This window comes from Sceloporus occidentalis, unplaced genomic scaffold, assembly GCF_023333645.1.
Source record: "Sceloporus occidentalis isolate IW3139 unplaced genomic scaffold, rSceOcc1.0.p SCAF_97, whole genome shotgun sequence".
NCBI classification, from domain to species: domain Eukaryota; kingdom Metazoa; phylum Chordata; class Lepidosauria; order Squamata; family Phrynosomatidae; genus Sceloporus; species Sceloporus occidentalis.
Genome location: NW_028317077.1, coordinates 1,761,677 through 1,780,813, shown reverse-complemented (window position 1 = coordinate 1,780,813; position 19,137 = coordinate 1,761,677). Strand labels below are relative to the sequence as shown.

At 40.8% G+C, this 19,137-nt stretch overlaps 1 protein-coding gene across 7 annotated transcripts in view; it reads left to right on the top strand.

Moving 5' to 3' along the window:
• Positions 1–19,137, top strand: part of LOC149284221 (transcription factor 4-like) — a 171,451-nt gene that overhangs the window by 40,453 nt on the left and 111,861 nt on the right. For 6 of the 7 annotated variants that reach the window (XM_089497022.1, XM_089497020.1, XM_089497021.1 and 3 more), the window contains one exon: positions 13,405–13,501. In XM_089497022.1, the coding sequence (XP_089353148.1) occupies positions 13,405–13,501 (97 nt within the window). Of the gene's footprint in view, positions 1–8,617; positions 8,678–13,404; positions 13,502–19,137 lie in introns of all 7 variants that reach the window. The other variant, XM_089497017.1, reaches the window with a different exon arrangement.

Below are 19,137 nucleotides of genomic sequence, written 5' to 3'. Positions count from 1 at the left end.
GTTTTGTTATGACTTCCTTTGATCTCGTGATAGCATCTGATACCTGCCCACTCATTTCTACTGGTAACAGTAGTAAAAAATTTTAAAAAATAAAAAACGTCACCATATTTCATTGACGTGACATCTGTGTTGTAACATGCCCCGTTTTAAATCGCATGAAAGTCGGCATTCTTCTAATATTACAATCCCACGCATAATTGAAACATACATAAAGTGTGTGTGTGTGTATATAATATATATATAATATATAATATACACATACATATATGTGTGTGTGTGTGTATATACATTTTTTCATTCTTATTTAGAAAAATTGTAAAGAAATATAATACTGTGAAAAAATGCTGTAAAGTAAGAATGATTTAAAAAAAAAAAAGACACGTTAATAGTTAAATTTTTACTATTTATAATATTTTCATATTACAAAATGCCTTAAAACAGCATCAGTTCTTCTAGGTTCACTCGTACACAGTTTTTTTTTTAAGAACTCAGTAGGTAGGTTTTTCCCAACATCTCGGAGAATTTACCACAGTTCTTCTATGGATTTAGACAGCTTCAGTTGCTTCTCTTCATGTAATCCCAGACAGACTCAATGATGTTGAGATCAGGGGGGGGGGGGGACATACCATCACTTCCAGGACTCCTTGTTCTTTATGCTGAAGATGGCTTTGGCTATATGTTTGAGGTGGTTGTCATGCAGCAGAATAAATTTGGGGCCAATCAGATGCCTCGCATGATGGATAAGTATCTGCCTATACTTCCCAGGATTCAGGAGACCATTCATTCTGGAGACATTCCAAACACCCATTTGCAGAAACGCAGCCCCAACTTTCCAAGGAACCTCCACCATGCTTCACTTTTGTCTGCAAACACTCATGGTACCGCTCTCCAGCCCTTCTGAGAACAAACTGCCTTCTGCTATAGCCAAATATTTCACATTTTGACTCAGTCCAGAGCACCTGCTGCCATTTTTCTGCGTCACTTGGCCTTGTTTCCACTTTCACCACAAGATTTACTTGAAGACCACTTTTGACCAGTCTTCTCTGGACAGTAGATGGGTGCACCAGGGTCCCACTGCTTTCTGCCAATGCTGAGCTGATGGCACCTCTGGACATCTTCCGATTGTGAAGAGAAGTAATCCTGATGTCTCTTTCATTTGCTGCACTAAGTTAACTTGGCTGACCACTGCATCCATGGCACTCAACAATAGCCATTTATTTTTTTAAAGCGCTTGGGAAGAACATCTGGAAACGCCTGTCTGCCTTAATTTGTGCCGGGGAGATACCTTGCCAACACAGTATAACTACCTTGTGTCTTGTCTCTGTGCTCAGTCTTTCTATGGTGTAAGACCTTTAACATTAAGCTGGTCACCAGGATCAGGAATCTGCACCCCCCCCCCCCACAGGAACTCAGGTGCTTAGCTGTGCCAGGAAGGGCCAGCTCCCCAGTAAATCAAAATAGAAAAAGGCTCCAAGCACTCAAGGGTTCCAGTCAGGCAGGTTTATTGAAGGAGAAGGACAACAACGTTTCGACCTCACGATGAGGTCTTTATCAAGTTAACCACACAAGCAAGAGTAAAAGTTTAAATAGCACATATCAATAAATGGATAGCCAATCAAAAGACCGATCTAATCTAACACCATATGTAGAAAAAAATATAAAAATTATTATATTGGGGGGGTTTGCATTAAAGAATTGGATACCATCTTTCCTAGGGGTCTTAATTATGAATTTGACTTGATGCCTCTTATTTGATTTTATTTAAAATTTATGTTGTGTTTTCTTTATTTTCCATTTTTTATGATCAATTTTTATTCTTTTTTTCTTTTAGATTCAACTTCTTTACTCTCTGTTTGTTCTACATGTGCTGATGTCGTCCTATATTAGTTTCAGACCCTCATAATTCACATGATTTCATCAATAATTTAATAGCACTGTGTCACTTTAAGGTATTCTGTGCAAAATAAAACTTTCTTCTCTCTAAAATACATCACTGAATGTCTTACACTTTGAGTACTTTTTCGCTGACCTCTATTATCGATGCACTTTATTAACTTTCTTAGAATTGGCTACATTTTATACCTACTTTGCACTTTATTTGATTGTGTCACATTATAATATACCATTGTATATTAATATAATTTATGATGACTTTGCCATTTTTGGTTTTTGTAAATATTCAAGTTTTTTATCTATATTATAAGAACCAGTGACTTTTATTTGTTTTCTTCACAATATGTGTCATATAACTATTTATTCCTTCACAATAGATATTGTCTTTTTACTATTTGTCTGGTCTTTAAGATAACAGATGGTGATCTGATGATATATGCACTTGGTAAAGCTATTGCACTTTATGATTACACCTGCACCATTTTATCAGAGATAATGCTCTTGCGCATGCATGGAATAAGCTTGTGCATGCGCAGAACGTCACCACGCTTTAGTGCTGACAAATGTTTGCTTTTTTTCTTATTTTAATCAGCATATTTGCGTTTGCCGATTTGGTTGTTTGGTTTGACTTAATTCACACTCTTTTTTTTTTTTGGAGTATTAACACCGATTGTTTTTACATGGAACTGCACTAGTTAAATCTCTGTAAGTGCCTATTACATACACTGATTGCACATACTTTATGGGTGTTTTCTTAATATATTCCCTTTGGTTATTTAATACATATGGATCTTAATATATTTCTTTATTTGTCACTGGTTTCTTTTAACATCTGCAAGTATCTCATTTATTTATTATGGGCTGTATACTTTTGAATTTTTACCTATGTTAATACATGATTAGCAATTATACTACACATGGTGTTAGATTAGATCGGTCTTTTGATTGGCTATCCATTTATTGATATGTGCTATTTAAACTTTTACTCTTGCTTGTGTGGTTAACTTGATAAAGACCTCATCGTGAGGTCGAAACGTTGTTATCCTTCTCCTTCAATAAACCTGCCTGAGTGGAACCCTTGAGTGCCTGGAGCCTTTTTCTATTTTCTTTAACATTAAGCTGTCCTGAGAAACCTCACCTTGTTAGTGAGTTTGGCAGTACTTCACCCAGTTTTATTCCTCCTGATCATTAGCACCTACTTGTTATTGTTTAATCAAACACCTAACTATATGCCTGACTGAGTAAGTGTACCTAGAAGAACTGATGCTGGTTGAAGGGGGGTCACACCAAATACTGATTTGATTTAGATTTTTCTTCTGTTCACTTTTGTTTTATTAAGTGACAAAAGTAAACTATTAAAATGTCTATTTTTGAAAACTTTCTTACTTTTTCGCGAACTGCCTAAAACATTCGCACAGTAAAAAATAAAAATAAAATACATATTTTTTTTTCTTCGCAGTTGAAAAAGACAATAATCACACGAGTTCTTTTTAGGGTGCGTGTGACTTAACACGAAGGGGAGTCAGACATCCGTTTGCCTGGAGGGCAAATCAAACTTAATGATATTGTCTGAATTATAGTAATTATTATAATATTACCAACAACACTCAAATAGTTGTCTATATACTGAGAAGATTATTGCTTCATCCGATAATTTCTTGGAAATGCTAGAAACGTGGCAGATAAGAACCAGCCCATCCAGTCTTCCCATTTTTTACTTACAGTAAAAACTTCTTCAACTTTCCCTTTTTTAACCTAAAACTTAGTTGAGGACTTTTTTCCGGCAGGAGTTTATTTTGTTCATTATGCTGGCCTCAAAATGGCTATTCCCACTCCACCAGGGCCCACAGTTCACCTGCGACCCTGGGGATCCTCACTTCCAGACCCTCACTTCCAGCCCACTATGTTATGTGTTGTTATTAAGTAATGTCACACTAATCCCAAATCGTGTTTAACCCCTTCAATCCCAGGGGTTTTTGGTACCTCAAAGCCCAGAGCAATTTTGCCATTTTTGCGGTATGTCAGTTTAGCGATGATTCTCTTTTCCTGTGAATTGTGTACCCATGTAAACTATATATTGTTTTTTCAAGGAGAGATAGAGCTTTCGTTTGATACCATAGTTGGATGATTAGCTGAAAATTTAGAATGAGAAATGTAGTAAAAACTAGCGAAGATTAGAAAAATAAACTAATTTTTTTTACATTTTCCCTCTGAATCCTCACAAAATTAGGTAAAGTGATGGAAAATCCCCTCCAAGTTTATCAATTCTGGTGTCCTGATTTCAGAAATACCTAATTTATATAGATTTTCCACACTTTCCCAGCACCAGGGAGCATACTATTAGGTGTACAATTTTGTATAATTTTTATGCCTATGGCTTAACGGGTTTGGGGGTTGTGAACGGGGGCAGAAGGTTTATACTGGCTAGATGTTATGCTAGGGCAATGGGAAGTAAGGTTTTTTAATAATTTTTTTTAATTATATTTTTTTTATATTTTTTTTTTATTTCATTTTTTTTACATTTTTTTTTTTGTTGTATATATTATTTTTACACAAACGGTTAGAGGTCCTCCTAGGGACCTCCTGAACATGCCAGTGGTGTCACAATGACATCACAGCTCACATTATAATTTTTTTTTGTATTATTTATATTATTATTTTAATGATTTATTTAATATTATTTTATTTAATATTATATTATTATGAATTAACTTTTTTTTTTTTTTCAGCTTTTCTCTTTCAGGACAGGAGGGGGGGGTGTGAGAGAGATGGTTTCTCACTCCCCTCCCCGCGATCCCCCTGCACCGATCACACTGTGATCTCTATGCAGGTCCTCACAGACCTGCATAGAGATCGCAGCGTCTCTGTGCCTCATCGGAGGGCAGGATATCACCGCAGGGGATATCCTGTCCTCCGATGACCTTCCGGGTTACGTCAGCAGTGACGTAACCCGGAAGGGAATGCCCGATCGGGCACTTTCAACTGTAACAGCTTACCATCTTTCATGCCGGAAGCTGTTACGGGAGATCGGGCAGCAGAAAGCCGGCGATGCCGGCTTCTGCTGCCAGGGGGGAGTCCAGGCTGTCAAACGACAGCCTGGTCTCCCGTGCAGCGGCAGGGATGTGTCCCTGACGATGCACGAAGGGCTGGACGTACCGGGACGTCCATAGGGGTTTCTTTGTGGGCGGTTTTTGGAAGGGGTTAAGGTATAGACATTTATTTACCCATTGTACAGCTCTACAGAATATGATGGCGCTATATAAAACAATAAATAATAATAATTGAGCACTGGCCAAAGATACATAACCATACCTGGGAGCTTTCTAAATGAACTTTTACATATTAACCCTTTAACAGCCCATCCTGAAAATTCTATGCAATGACTCGCTAAATGTATTAACCAAATGGCTCTAATAGCGGTTCTCATGGAAACCTGGATTTATTATTACCTATCGTTTTTTTATATTGCGCAAACATATTCCACAATGCTATACAGTAGGTAAACGGGACATGACAAGTAGTATGGAACATAGCAATTAGACTTACAGAAATAGACGAGGAGGGGGAAAACTTTCAATTAAGTGTATTTTTACGTAATGGTATCACCTGTATTCAAGCAGGGATATCAACCATAATGTGCTGGTAGCAAGAGCACCAATTGGCAGTTTTATATATGATCACAACAGAACGTAGGGCAGGAAGGAGGACCCTGAGAATCTGCCCCTGGGACACTGACGTTGGGGCAGTTACCCTGAGACACACTGGTATGTACATAACTCCATTAATGTTACAGGCAGGTCATGTTTGGGTTTACCATTTTCCAAATCTTTCAAACGAAATGGCTCATTCCTTTGAGGGATGTTATTAACTATCTGCAATATGGGTTTTGAAAAAGTAGCCCAAGCCATCGGATCAGCGATGCAATCAAGAAAGGTTATTCCGATTCTTGTAACTACAGTTGAGGTTGTTGTTTAAGTCTTTTATGAAAGATCAGCAAACTGCTGATCCATTAAAAACACATTATATAGGCAATTTTTATTGTCTTTTTTGTATTAATTCACCACCATTCACTGTAAATCACGTATCCCTCTTGACCGCACAGTTGACTTTTTTCAGTTCCTTTTTAAATCCTTGATAATTACCATGAAGGAGACAGAATACCTTCCCTAAAACATGTCTCCTTGTTTTTTATTCTTTTTATGAAAGGCAACGGAATTGTCACCTTAACTGAACATTCTGTCTCCGTCCCAAAGGAATGGTAGGGTTTGACAAAGCACCACTCAATAAATAGGTCTTCTTTTATGCTTCATTAAACACGATTGGGGGGTATTTATTAAAAGAGGAGCCTGTGAATTAATAGTGGCAAAATTCTCACTCTTTCTCAAAAGAGATAATACTGGCTAATTGAAGCCATTTATTATGCGCATCTGGTACCATTACTGCCACGCGGTTTCTACCGTTCTGTGGGAATTGCACATAACCCCTTAAGAATGCCTTAAGATTAGAGGGGGTTCAAGGAGGTGCTAATAGGGGGTTTATGTCTAAGGAGGGCTTGGTTAATCCCCTTTCCCCTGGCCTGACATTAGAAGGATATGTTGGGTATTTAACGGCACGTCAAGTCATTTTTGTTGTATGGGAATTAAGCGTAGTCTCGTGAATGAAAAATCCTCTGTTGTATCACACGAAGAACGGACAGCTTCTTCATAGCCTGTCCTACCATGTGCCTCCTCTTTGGGGGCATCTCAAGTTTCAATCTTCAGGGGTCTGTTGGAGCTCATCTGAAGTCAAATGGTGAGTCCAGAGGGGGACCTCCTAGCTCTCTCGTTCCTAGAGGGATACCAACCAGACCACACTGATGAGGCCAATGAAGGCCGAAACATATGTCTGGGGTTGTTGGTTCCATCTTGCAGGGGAATTTGCCTCACATCTCCGTTCTGGGTGGCCCAATGGTTGAGTGCCTCAAATGGTTTTCTATGATAGTCCGCTATTCTAGTTGCATTGGCTTGTTGGTTGGCGAACGCACTTGTAAACTTCATTAAAGGCCCTCGCTGCTTAATCTGGTTATGTGATAAATGTATCTATGGGGGTAAAACTGGATTTGACAGGGTCCAAGAAAGTGAGGGATACATTAAAGCATCTGATAACACTAAATGAATGATCACCCTTGTACTGCCCCAGCTCCTTGGTCGGCAGGCGATACAAGTGAGACGTAACAGATCCCCTGCTTACCATGGCAAGTAAGAATTCATATTAAAGTACTTAAAATAATAATTAATTTATAATGCATTCTTTCTTAGTGGGACAAATGCCAACCTTATGGCTGATAATAATACTGATTAGAATAATAATAATAATGCTGTTATTTTTTCCTTTCTGGAGAATGTGTATTAAAGTCCTTGCACGGTAATATGCATTTTTATGTAGTATGGGCGTCGGGGACATTAGACTGTCCCTTTAAATATTACATTGGGGTTATTTTATCGGTAAGTACGCTTTTATCTCTTACAGCTAGTAGAAAATAGTCCAGATGGCCTCGGGACGGTTCCTATTTCTGCCGTTAGCCTTGGATAAAGTCGGCTGTACATTTTAGATACATAGTTGTAAGTCGAGATGGAACGATTCATCGCTACCTCCGCGTCACTTTGTTACTATTAATTAATGCCCAGAACACCGTATGACTGCCGAACGGCTTCACAAACCGTGTTCCCCAAACATTGCCACCAGGACGCCTCTGCATTTACATATAGTGACAGGACACAGAATTTACTGCAAAATGTACAAAATAGGGTTTATTTCCCTTTTGGATGGATGAAAATGAATTACAGAGAGGAAGTTTTACTTTTACAGAGAAGATGGTAGATAAATGGAACAGCCTCCCAGCAGACGTCGTAGAGGGTAATACAGTAAGGGAATTTAAACACACATGGGATAGACATACGGCTCCTGAATCTAAGACGAGACCAACGACTGATTAAGGTCTGAGTATTTACAGCAGGAGAAACGGGGGCCGGCCTGCTGGCAGATTCTATGTTTATGTATACCGGATCTTTAAAAGCCCCAGGTTATACGTTGATTACGTTATGCTTGGTTCTGGGCTAAAGTTTGCCTTTTAAAGAGTGATTTTATGTGTTTTTCGTTCCGTGATTATGTTTTTTGGATCAAATAGCAGTCCTGTCCATACCATTATTTGTATCGCATGTAACCATAACACGACTTGTCATTTATTCATAGAGCATGACCTTGTCCATAACCTTCCCCGGTCCCGTCTGCACGGACTCGCCCCAACATTTCTAACCGCTCCATCTCGTTCGTTCCTTTCACTCCTCGTAAGAACAAACGTACCGACTCCCAAGGATGCTCTTAAAAGAGAGATTGACGGAACCAGGCAGTTAAGCATTACGGCACAACGGGGGCCGCGGCTAAACCCACGTTATTTACACCATCTTTCCGCAAACCTTACAAGCTGACATTCTGCGAGGTCCGCAGGGTACCGCGTGTAAATAATGTAAACTTCCCCGCGGCCCGCCGTATTACAATATGGTTATTAAAGGCACGTGGCACCGATCCAATTACCGTACAAGGGTGGTGGGGAGCGGCGACTGAGAGCCCGATCCGTTCCTTAAGCGGTGTATCGGCTCGATGGTGCAATTATCTTGTTTAATAGAACATCGGCAAAAGTATTTCCAATACTAACGACGTGTTCCTTCTTCCTTCTGCCCTTCAGAAGCTGTCATGCAGCATGCAGGCCAGCGTTCATAGCCATCCACCCCGGAGGTGGCTGCATGTATGTTTCTACTGCTTTTTGTGTGTTTTTTTGTGACCGTTGCATCGTGTAACCTGCAGTGTCGTAGAACGTTACGTGACAATATATATATATACAGGAGATTCAATGGAATGTTTGCTTTATATTAAAGATGTGTGGTTTTTGTTCATCGTAGAATGCTTTTTATGTATAAACCATGACAAAGAATGGGTTTAAGGGCACTCAGATAAAGTGAGGGTCGTCAATAAAAAATTTTTATGGCGTATTTGGGTTTTTATGTATTTAATTCTTACCAACTGGGGGGGGGGATCCCTACCCTGTGTTTTGGTTTTTGATATTGCCAATAGTATAGAGGTTTGGGAATAAAATATTATATTGTTTTTTAGTAATAAATTCCAACATGGTGTATGAACAAAAGACACATTCATTAATGTTTAATAATAATAATAATAATAATATAAATTTTTAATAATACTTTATTGGAAACAGTGAAGCATGCAGATATAAAGCGTATTAACTATTAAATGGGGTATACCATTAAAGTGTTAAAGGTGCTGTTCTACCTACTGTGCCAAATTTAACACATTTTATTGCTAAGTGCATCGATAGAAACTCCGTTGTGACTGTGGATGCTGCAGACGGTTTTGAGAAGGAATGTATGGGATACATGGTTGGCATCCTAGATCCAAATTGCCGACCATGTATCAGATATTGGGTTGAAGGTACACTGCAGGCATATTCTATGATATGCTGAGTATGTGTATATATGTATGTATATGTGTATATATGTGTGTGTCTATGTATGTATGTATGTATATATAATATATATATATATATATATATATATATATATAATATGCCTGCAAATGCAGCTCTATTTCCGATTTTCCAGTGCTGGCTCGCATGAAATTTCCAGGGGTTTCATGTCCAGTTATTGCTCCAATCTAAAAAGAAGGTGCTGATTGAATATATTTATTTGGGAAAGAGAAATTACATCACAGGAAGTGGGATTTATGACATCATAGCACGGGAGTTGAAAAGATACAAAAGACCGTTTAGAAGACTCTGAAAAGAAACTTGCAGCTCGATATTTTATTCTTTCGGAAGGAATGCCTCAGCCGCGAGCAGGGCTTCTCCCAAGGCTTGTTCTTCAGCATTTACCTCTGACTCCATAGAGGTGCAGAGCGCACTCTCGTGCTGAATGTAAGGTGTTAAACTACTGTTTTTTTCCTAATTTCTTGGCTAACGCAGGCCAGGAAAGGGTGGCCCACACCTGTTATCTGAAGTGGTTTTACTCACGCTCCTGCTTATCTAACTCTATTTTCCTTTGCATGCTTTGGTATGGCACAGTCTGCACTTATTGTTTGATATTGCCCTAAAATGGATTTTATTCCTGTAAATAGATATATAAAATCAACAAAGTCCTTACGGAACATATGGACCTGTTTTTATTCAATTTATGTCGGCTTCCGTCAGAGACTGACATTCATTAGAACCGTGAAACGCACCTTAATGGGAACAATGTGACCCACGGTTTTCAATCACTAACCCTCTTGCAGTTTGAAACATGCTGGACTTCTACAACGTGAAAGCTTTTAACTGGTTCCAACTTATCACAGTTTAGCAAATAAAGCCCAAGTGGCCAAGGTGAGCTCTCTTTCTCAAGTTTGCCCCCTATTGGCCAATATTTTATCACCGGTTTCTAAATGAGGAAATGAAGAATTGTATTACATCACAGCTGTATGACCTCCTACAGCAAACTCCCCTTTAAACCAGAAGACGTTCAGAAGTTAGCAGGCTCCCGGAGCAGTGCAGAGGGGATTTTAATTATTTTAAAACAGGAATATGTTTATTTAACATGTATACAGCGGTACTACATAATTTGCTTATTCAGGAAAAGTGGGGGAAAATGTCTAGGTGGAACAGCACCTTTAATCAGTATAATCACACGTTATTAGGCAGCCCTAAAAACGAAAAATAAAATTAAAAAAAAAAAAAAAAAACACTCCAAAATTATTGGGAACTTTTGTTTTTTTTAAAGATTTACTACCCCAATCATTACTTGTTAACTCCTTATTAGCTGCGGAGTGGGTTTGTTTTTCATTCTATTTTGCCTCTTTACAAAATATCTAAGTAGCATCTTTTGTAAATCATGAAAGTGTATATTAACAGCTTGGTTAGTGCGGCCTAAACGAACCTCATGAGATGACTATAGAGACCAACTAAATGGACCAATCAGCAGGAACATTCCATTGGTTGCTATGGGGATAAGGTCACTATTTAAAACTTTTGTACAAGAATCCCGTAATAACTTCATACATGTTAATCTTGTCTTCACCTTCATTGGTTGGATGTGAAAAATTGTGAATATCCGGAGCAGTTGTACCTGCGATGTGGCCAAGGCGTGACAATGCACATGCTTTTACAGGTGATCATGGCCAACAGCCCATCATGGCCAACAGCCCCACGAGGTAAATCCTGGACCTAGCACTTTACGGCCCTTTTTGTACCACTGGCTCTTGGGTTGCCAACGGTTGAGTAATGTCCCCTCAATTTTACACCAAGAAATATGGGTCGTGGTAGAGGCCGTCACGATTATGTTGAGGCAAGAGAGCTCTCCAGAGACCGCATTGTTTTCCTTTTCATATTGACTGTAGTCGTGTAGTTCACAAGAACATGAGTTCATCCGTCTTGTTGCACGTGAGACAGTTTTTGTGCAGACTTGTTCCATGCGTTTAGTCTTAGAACATGCTGGTTATTTACTGGATGAGATAGAGATCTGGATTTGCTGCACGCAGCAGCCTGGAGGTGCTACACTACTACCGAGAGTCCTTTGACCTCCGTTGGTCTTGTGTCTCCAGACAAGTGGGATGGAAAAACTGGCTCTATGTAGGGCCGGCTGCTGGACACTTGAACTGGCTCTATATAGGGCCAGCTGCTGGACACGTGGACTGGCTCTATATAGGGCGGGCTGCTGGACACTTGAACTGGCTCTATATAGGGCCAGCTGCTGGACACTTGAACTGGCTCTATATAGGGCCAGCTGCTGGACACGTGGACTGGCTCTATATAGGGCCGGCTGCTGGACACGTGGACTGGCTCTATATAGGGCCGGCTGCTGGACACGTGGACTGGCTCTATGTAGGGTTGGCTGCTGGACACGTGGACTGGCTCTTTGTAGGGCCGGCTGCTGGACATGTGGACTGGCTCTTTGTAGGGCCGGCTGCTGGACACGTGGACTGGCTCTATATAGGGCCGGCTGCTGGACACGTTGACTGGCTCTATATAGGGCCGGCTGCTGGACACGTGGACTGGCTCTATATAGGGCTGGTTGCTGGACACGTGGACTAGCTCTATATAGGGTTGGTTGCTGGACATGTGGACTGGCTCTATGTAGGGCCGGCTGCTGGACACGTGGACTGGCTCTATATAGTGCTGGTTGCTGGACACGTGGACTGGCTCTATGTAGGGTTGGCTGCTGGACACGTGGACTGGCTCTATGTAGGGTTGGCTGCTGGACACGTGGACTGGCTCTATGTAGGGCCGGCTGCTGGACATGTGGACTGGCTCTATATAGGGCTGGTTGCTGGACACGTGGACTGGCTCTATATAGGGCCGGCTGCTGGACACGTGGACTGGCTCTATATAGGGCTGGTTGCTGGACACGTGGACTGGCTCTATGTAGGGCCGGCTGCTGGACACGTGGACTAGCTCTATATAGGGCTGGTTGCTGGACATGTGGACTGGCTCTATGTAGGGCCGGCTGCTGGACACGTGGACTGGCTCTATATAGGGCTGGTTGCTGGACACGTGGACTGGCTCTATATAGGGCCGGCTGCTGGACACGTGGACTGGCTCTATATAGGGCCGGCTGCTGGACACGTGGACTAGCTCTATATAGGGCTGGTTGCTGGACACGTGGACTGGCTCTATTTAGGGCTGGTTGCTAGACACGTGGACTGGCTCTATATAGGGCCGGCTGCTGGACACGTGGACTGGCTCTATGTAGGGCCGGCTGCTGGACACGTGGACTGGCTCTATGTAGGGCTGCTTTTGGACACATCAGTTCTGTATGGAGTCAGTTTGTGTGTCCAGCAGGTGAAATTTAGCTGCCAGCGTGGAATTCCCAAGTGCCACGACTCATGACTTTTGTTGAGCGCTACAATAGGGGCTATGTACAAAAAAAAAAAGTGATCTTTTCATACCAATGGAATTTTCTTGCTGATTGAGTCAATCGATTGCTATGGTGATAAAGACACTTTTCAAACTTTGACAAGATAAGGTTATAATTCGCAATAGGTTCTTATTCGTCTCTCCATTTCGGTGGAGCCTGATTGGTTCCGGTAACCTAAAGAGGATGAGCGAATAGACAACATCTGTCCGTGACCCTGGGGAGAAGTTAGTTGACCGTGCCCAGCCAAAATCAAATAGTTCAAGAATCCTTCCTACAAAACACCCTACAATTACCTCGCTAAATATTCAGATTTTCTCATGTTTAGTGTTCTGTGCAAATATTTTGTGTTTTGTCACAATTGCCGCCGTGCATGTTTCACCAGATCTCGTAGCTTGAATTGCACACCTCTTGTGCCTGTGTGTTTTGTTATTTTATACAGTGTTTGTGCATCGTACAGTCCCGCATGTTTTTGTTTGGTTTGTTTTTATTTTTTGCATGAAAATTGTGAGGTGTCTGTATTTTCGGTATGTAATGTTGACCTCTAAGATTTTCTTTTTTTTTTTTTTTCTCGCAGAACTATGGAGAAGGAGCCCACTACGATCACATGACAAGCAGGGATCTGAGCTCGCATGACAATCTATCACCACCTTTTCTCAACTCCAGAATACAAAGTAAGACATATACTTTCTGTCATTTTCACGTTGATGTTTGCAAGACTTTTGTACATTTTATACAGAAACATTGACTTTAGGGAAAAAAACATAGTAAAAAAGGCAATAGAAGAACAATTTTTCACCAACGATGGTCTCTTGGCTTATTGAGTAACGGAGTGGGGAGATTATTCAGAACCCGGAACCTACCATCCCATTTAGCCGGATGCACTCCATAATAAACCAGTACATGATATGTGCCGTTCTTTGCTTTATTTTGAGTACATTTTTGTAGGAAAGTTAGATTTTCTAACATTTTTTTGGGAGGATGTTCTGTTTTTTGTTTTTATTCTTAACGCACCTTCACCAATGAAATAAAAGGTTTTTGAGAATCTCCGGAGTTCGTACTCCTGCATTAACGCCTTAACATGTATCTCTACCCTTTGGATTGGTACCATGTTGGCCAACGTTTGGTTGAATTAGTTGCTGGTAATGGCCGGCATGTATAAGTGCTTACGGTATCGGTCTTCCACGGTTGGATTTATCCATTAGGAGGTTTTGGAGCAGAGTTCCGACTTCTTGAATCGATAGCCAACCAATGGCATAAGGGTTTAATATAAAGTAGCCAGAATTCAACCCAGCTGTTGATTGGGCGAGCAGCCACATCCTGTCTGCTGATTGGCTGAACAGAAATCCACATCCGCTGACTTGTTTGTTGATAACGGGCTAACACCCTAAATGTGATAGGTGTTACTGAACAGTGAAAAATGGCGGGAAATAGCGCCGATCTTTATAATGAAGTGATTTGTGGCTGTACAGTGTAACGTGATAATGAGGTCTTCTAAAATGTACTTAAAATAAGGTGATAATTTGACGGAGATGTAGTTTTTCTATGCATTCTGAACGACAAATTATTTCGAAAATGTTGTCAGAGGGCCGTGCAGCAAATTACTGAGGGTTTAAAAGACTTTTAACACTTTCTGAATTTACATACATCGGAGAGGGTCGTGCACCGAGCCCGACCATCGTACGTCTGGGCGAATGCCTATAGGAAGCGGATTCAATGTTGTGCCGTAGCATGGAACGTGTGAAAATTCGTTCTCTTGGCTGGTGATATAGCTGAATAAGCTCTTGATTAACAAGCGTTCAGCTGTTTCAGAGACCCAATTAAATATTTTAACAGTATCTACAAATCCAAACGGCCATATGTTTCGTTTAACTATGGCCTTTTGTTCAAAAAAAGACATTAAAAAAAAAAAGAAGAAAATTTGTATATGTTTTAAAATCTCCACCATCTGCAAAAACGACTGCACCTAAAACCCAGTCGAGAACACGATCCTGACCGTGCAGGCAAACATGTAATTGCTTGCAGACTGGGACTGCGCACATTTCCCTTTTGCTTTCCCTGCAACGTGTATAGTGTATAATAGATACATAGAACCCGGCAGCAGATAAGACCCGTTCGGGCCGTCCAGTCTGCCTGTATTGTCGTTAGAAGGGGCTGTCTGGGATTTTAACCGAGGATCTCTTGCACCCAAAGCGAGAATCCTACCCCTAGACCAATGAGCCAGAAACCTTATCACGTCCTTGCTCCTGGTGGCCCCGATGGGCCGGTGCTCTTAGCCCAGATACTTTATGAGATGTAGCATTATTTTAGCGACATTCGTATCTCTAGACCAACGAGCTGGAAGTTTTCCCCCTGTAATATGTTTTTCAGGCAGCTGCATATTACCCATTTGTAGTTCTTACTCTGTTATCTGAGCGCAATCTACTAGAAAAACACCCTGACTCCTTATCATACTGCCTGCATGTAACAAATAGAATTACTCAGTCTTAATCTCCCAGCTAGACACTCTGATTAATGAGTCTATGAGGAAATGACTTCATTAGCATATCCGTAAAGCATCAGCTCAGTGTGGTGATTGAGCCGGGAAAGTCCCCTTTAAATATCTCAACCAAACAAAAATCTAAAAAATTTTGCGTTTTTCTGTTCCAAATGTGTTCCGTAATGAATGTTATTATAGTAAACATTAAGCATGTTATTAGGGATAATTGGGGCAGTAAGACGGAGCAGACAAGGTTTTTAATGTTGTCATCGTAAGCTGGTGTCGGTGTGTCATTGATTTATATGAAAGCATTACAACCAATGGGAAGTATCGGTTGGGTCAACAAATATAGTTAGCTTGGTTATTTTTACCTGTCCTCCGTGTAAAGTCCGTTCATATCACACCCCGGTGGCGTTCGGTCAGGATTGATGGTAGTTGGAGCCGTTGACAGGGACTGTTGAGGAATGCTGTCAGGGTGTATGTGAATGTGACGTACGCCAACGGTGTAATTTATTATGGCAGGAGGATGGTATCAGGGGCTGGAGCGCTGCGAAAGGCGCCACGTATATGAGATGTTAATGGTGTACTTGTCTCGCTGCACCGCTGGTATATATCAAGCATCTGCTTGTCTCCGCGCCGTTGGAGGTCGTGATCTGCGGACACCGAAATAAAAAGGGATATTATTTTCATCAGGGCTGACGTAGATTTTCTTTCCAGGAGGCAGCGAGATACGGGGGTCGTCACGTCATACCCTCGACGCAAGGGGGGGTCTCTGAAAATGATGAGCTCATCGTGCAGGACGCTTGAATGCTACATGTTTTTATTTTGTCATTTGTTGGGGAGAAATTTGCTTTTTAATTTAGGTAATGCTGTTCATCCATTGGTTGGTATTCTTAGAACCCCCAAAAGGCTCAGCCAGCCGTCGCCATACCTTTGAGCAGACACTGGGATTCATCAAAATTTAACCCTTTAATAGGTCATCAAAATGTTTCTCTTGTACTGACGCGCTGATGGCTTTAATAGCTGAAAACGTTGAACCTTATTACTTTTCAATTGGTGAAGATATTCCGAGTTAAATCACCTGTATTCAAGCAGTGATTTCAACGGCATTATATAGTAGTAAAGAAATCACCGGTTGTGCTACTTTACGCTGTGAAAAGCACTAATAAGCTGTGGATGATGATATCAACTCGCTGGTTTTCTATCATGGTTAATTGGGAGTCAAAGTGGGGAGTCATTAAGTCACAACATGCTCTGCTCACGTTGTATGGGACGTCACGAGGGCTGTTAATGCTCCTGTCCCTCCCGCAAGCCACGTGCCCAGGGATGCCATTTATTTTTCACGTGTCGTTTCACTTTTAAGAAGCCGCCATGTTTAGACGGAACATTTAAAGTGAGCAATTGCTGCAATAACAGAAAAAAATTTAGAGCGCTGATCACTGAAACAGGTTAAAGAGACAGTCCAGTCCCCCATATTTAATGCACATTAAGTGGCAATTTACGACTTTAATGCATCTTACAATGAAATAATGAAAATTGGTGAAGGCGTTCAAATAAGTTAGAAAATGACTTATTTATAAAGCACCAACAGATTGCATTATTATAATTAGGAGTGAATGGAAATTAACTATAACATTAAGCTTGACAAGAACATTAACCCAAATCAAGACATACTGGTACCAAATTATAGGAGCCGTAAGGTGGGACGAGACATACTTAGTGTTAGTAGGAAGTAGAGCCCTGCACGGGACTACTTTTTTAATCCCGCTCCCGCGGTTTTTAATCCCGCTCCCGCCCGCTCCCGCAATGTGGGTGTGCCGCTCCCGCCACATTTGTGGCCAATCCCGCCCGCTCCCGCCACATTTGTGGCCAATCATGCCCGCCTCCTTACCTGATTTCCCGCGCAGTCCCGCGCGGCTGCCCTCGAGTTGTTCCCTCACGGCGTCTCTTCTCTTGCTCCGCCCAGGAACAAGGCGGAGTCACAGGAAGTGACGTCACATCACGTGACTCCGTTTTGTTCCTGGGCGGAGCAAGCTAGGAGACGCTGTAAGGGAGCAGCAAGAAGGCAGCCTTGCGGGACTGCGCGGGATTACTGGGACCCGCAGGTACAGTGCCTGACCGCCCGCTCCCGCCCGCAGCCCCAGCAAGACCGCCCGCGCCCGCAAGTTTTTTGGCGGGTCCCGCGGGACCCGCCTCCCAGTGCAGTCCTCTAGTAGGAAGCATACCCAAGTACCCTTCCCGCACATGCTGAAGTCCCATTGAAGTCAATGGGAGTAGCAGCCACCAATCACGTGTATGCCATTTAAACATCAGTGGGAGGGCTACTGAGCATATAGAGGCAGCATACTTAAGTATGCTTCCTGCTTTAAATAGAGGCAGTCGGTGGAGGGGCTTAAGGAACTTTATATTTCAAAAAGTCTTAACTTTACATATATGAAAATAAAAACATGGTTGAGGGGGGCTGGCGCCTACATATTTTTTTTGGCTGGCTCCTAGATGCAAACCAAATGTGTCGACCCCTGAGCTACAGGGAACTTCGTCCATTGTGCCATATTCAGTTTTTTTTGTAGCTTTAATAATATTTTTATAAATACTGAATGATACTGACTTTTATGCTGTGGTTTAAAAATTGTTATTGAATTTAGTATCTTAATTGTTGGTTTCGTAATTGATCATTTTCGAGCAGTGTTTAAAATTATAGCATTTTAGAGAAGTTTTCACACGTATAAAAGTTTAGTTCACGTACGTTCTCAGATTTTCACTTTTTTTTTCTTTTCTTTTTTGTAATCTTCTTTTTTACATGATGTATTCAATATTCAAAATATTATAGGTGAATATAGTGTACAACAAAGTAGGCAAATAAGTGAAGTTGTGATGTTGCCTATAGCTTTAATAACATATAAAAATAACAGAATTACCAAACATTTGAGATGGATTATTTCCTTAAATCTTGAAAATTATAGGGAAATAAAAACAAATAAAAAAATGTATGCAATAATTATATAAAAATCATATAAAATAGCATGCATTGGTCGGTCACGGTTTCCAGTTTTTAATGTATTTCAGGCATTATTTAAAACATTTAATACTTTTTATTTGCTCTTTTCCTGTTATTTGATTTTTGAAATCATTCCACCTTCTGAAAACTTGTTGACCCAATAAATATTTACGCCTACCAAAAACCAAAATACGGCTACATCCATTTTTCATATTAAATCTGTGAAAAATGATTTACAAGATAAAATAACTTCTGGTCCTAATTGACAGTAATATTTCTTTTTTGTAGGGTGTTAAGGAGGTTTCCATTTACCAACACAGCTTTTTGGGTAAATTCTATAAATCTACGTAGCATAGAGTAATGAGAAGAAGTTTCGTTGGTTTGAAGGCTAACGCAGGTTTACATTGGGAACGGACAGAGGGTGAGATGGATGAAAAAGTTTAGAGAGATAAACAATTCTTAAAGGGAAAAAGATCAGAGGCTAATGGAGGTTTTCTGAGCGTTATCGCTCTTTTATAGATCAAAGGACTACTAGTTTTTCTACATTTTTTTTTTCTTTTCAATCTAAACATCACACCATAGAATTTTAAATAGATCAGGATTGCAATGCATGTCTCCATTGTGACCATAATAAGCATCTATGTCTTCTGCTGGATCAAGGACGCCGACCATTTCAGGTCAGCTCACGTTAACGACTTATAGTCCTTATATGATTGCAGTTGTTCATCTTATAAACGGGTGATATTTTGTTATTACACAAAGAGTTGCTAGACATGCCTTCTCCCCTCTTGCGCAACAGCCATCTAGCCACACTTTATGGCTATTGTTTTTGA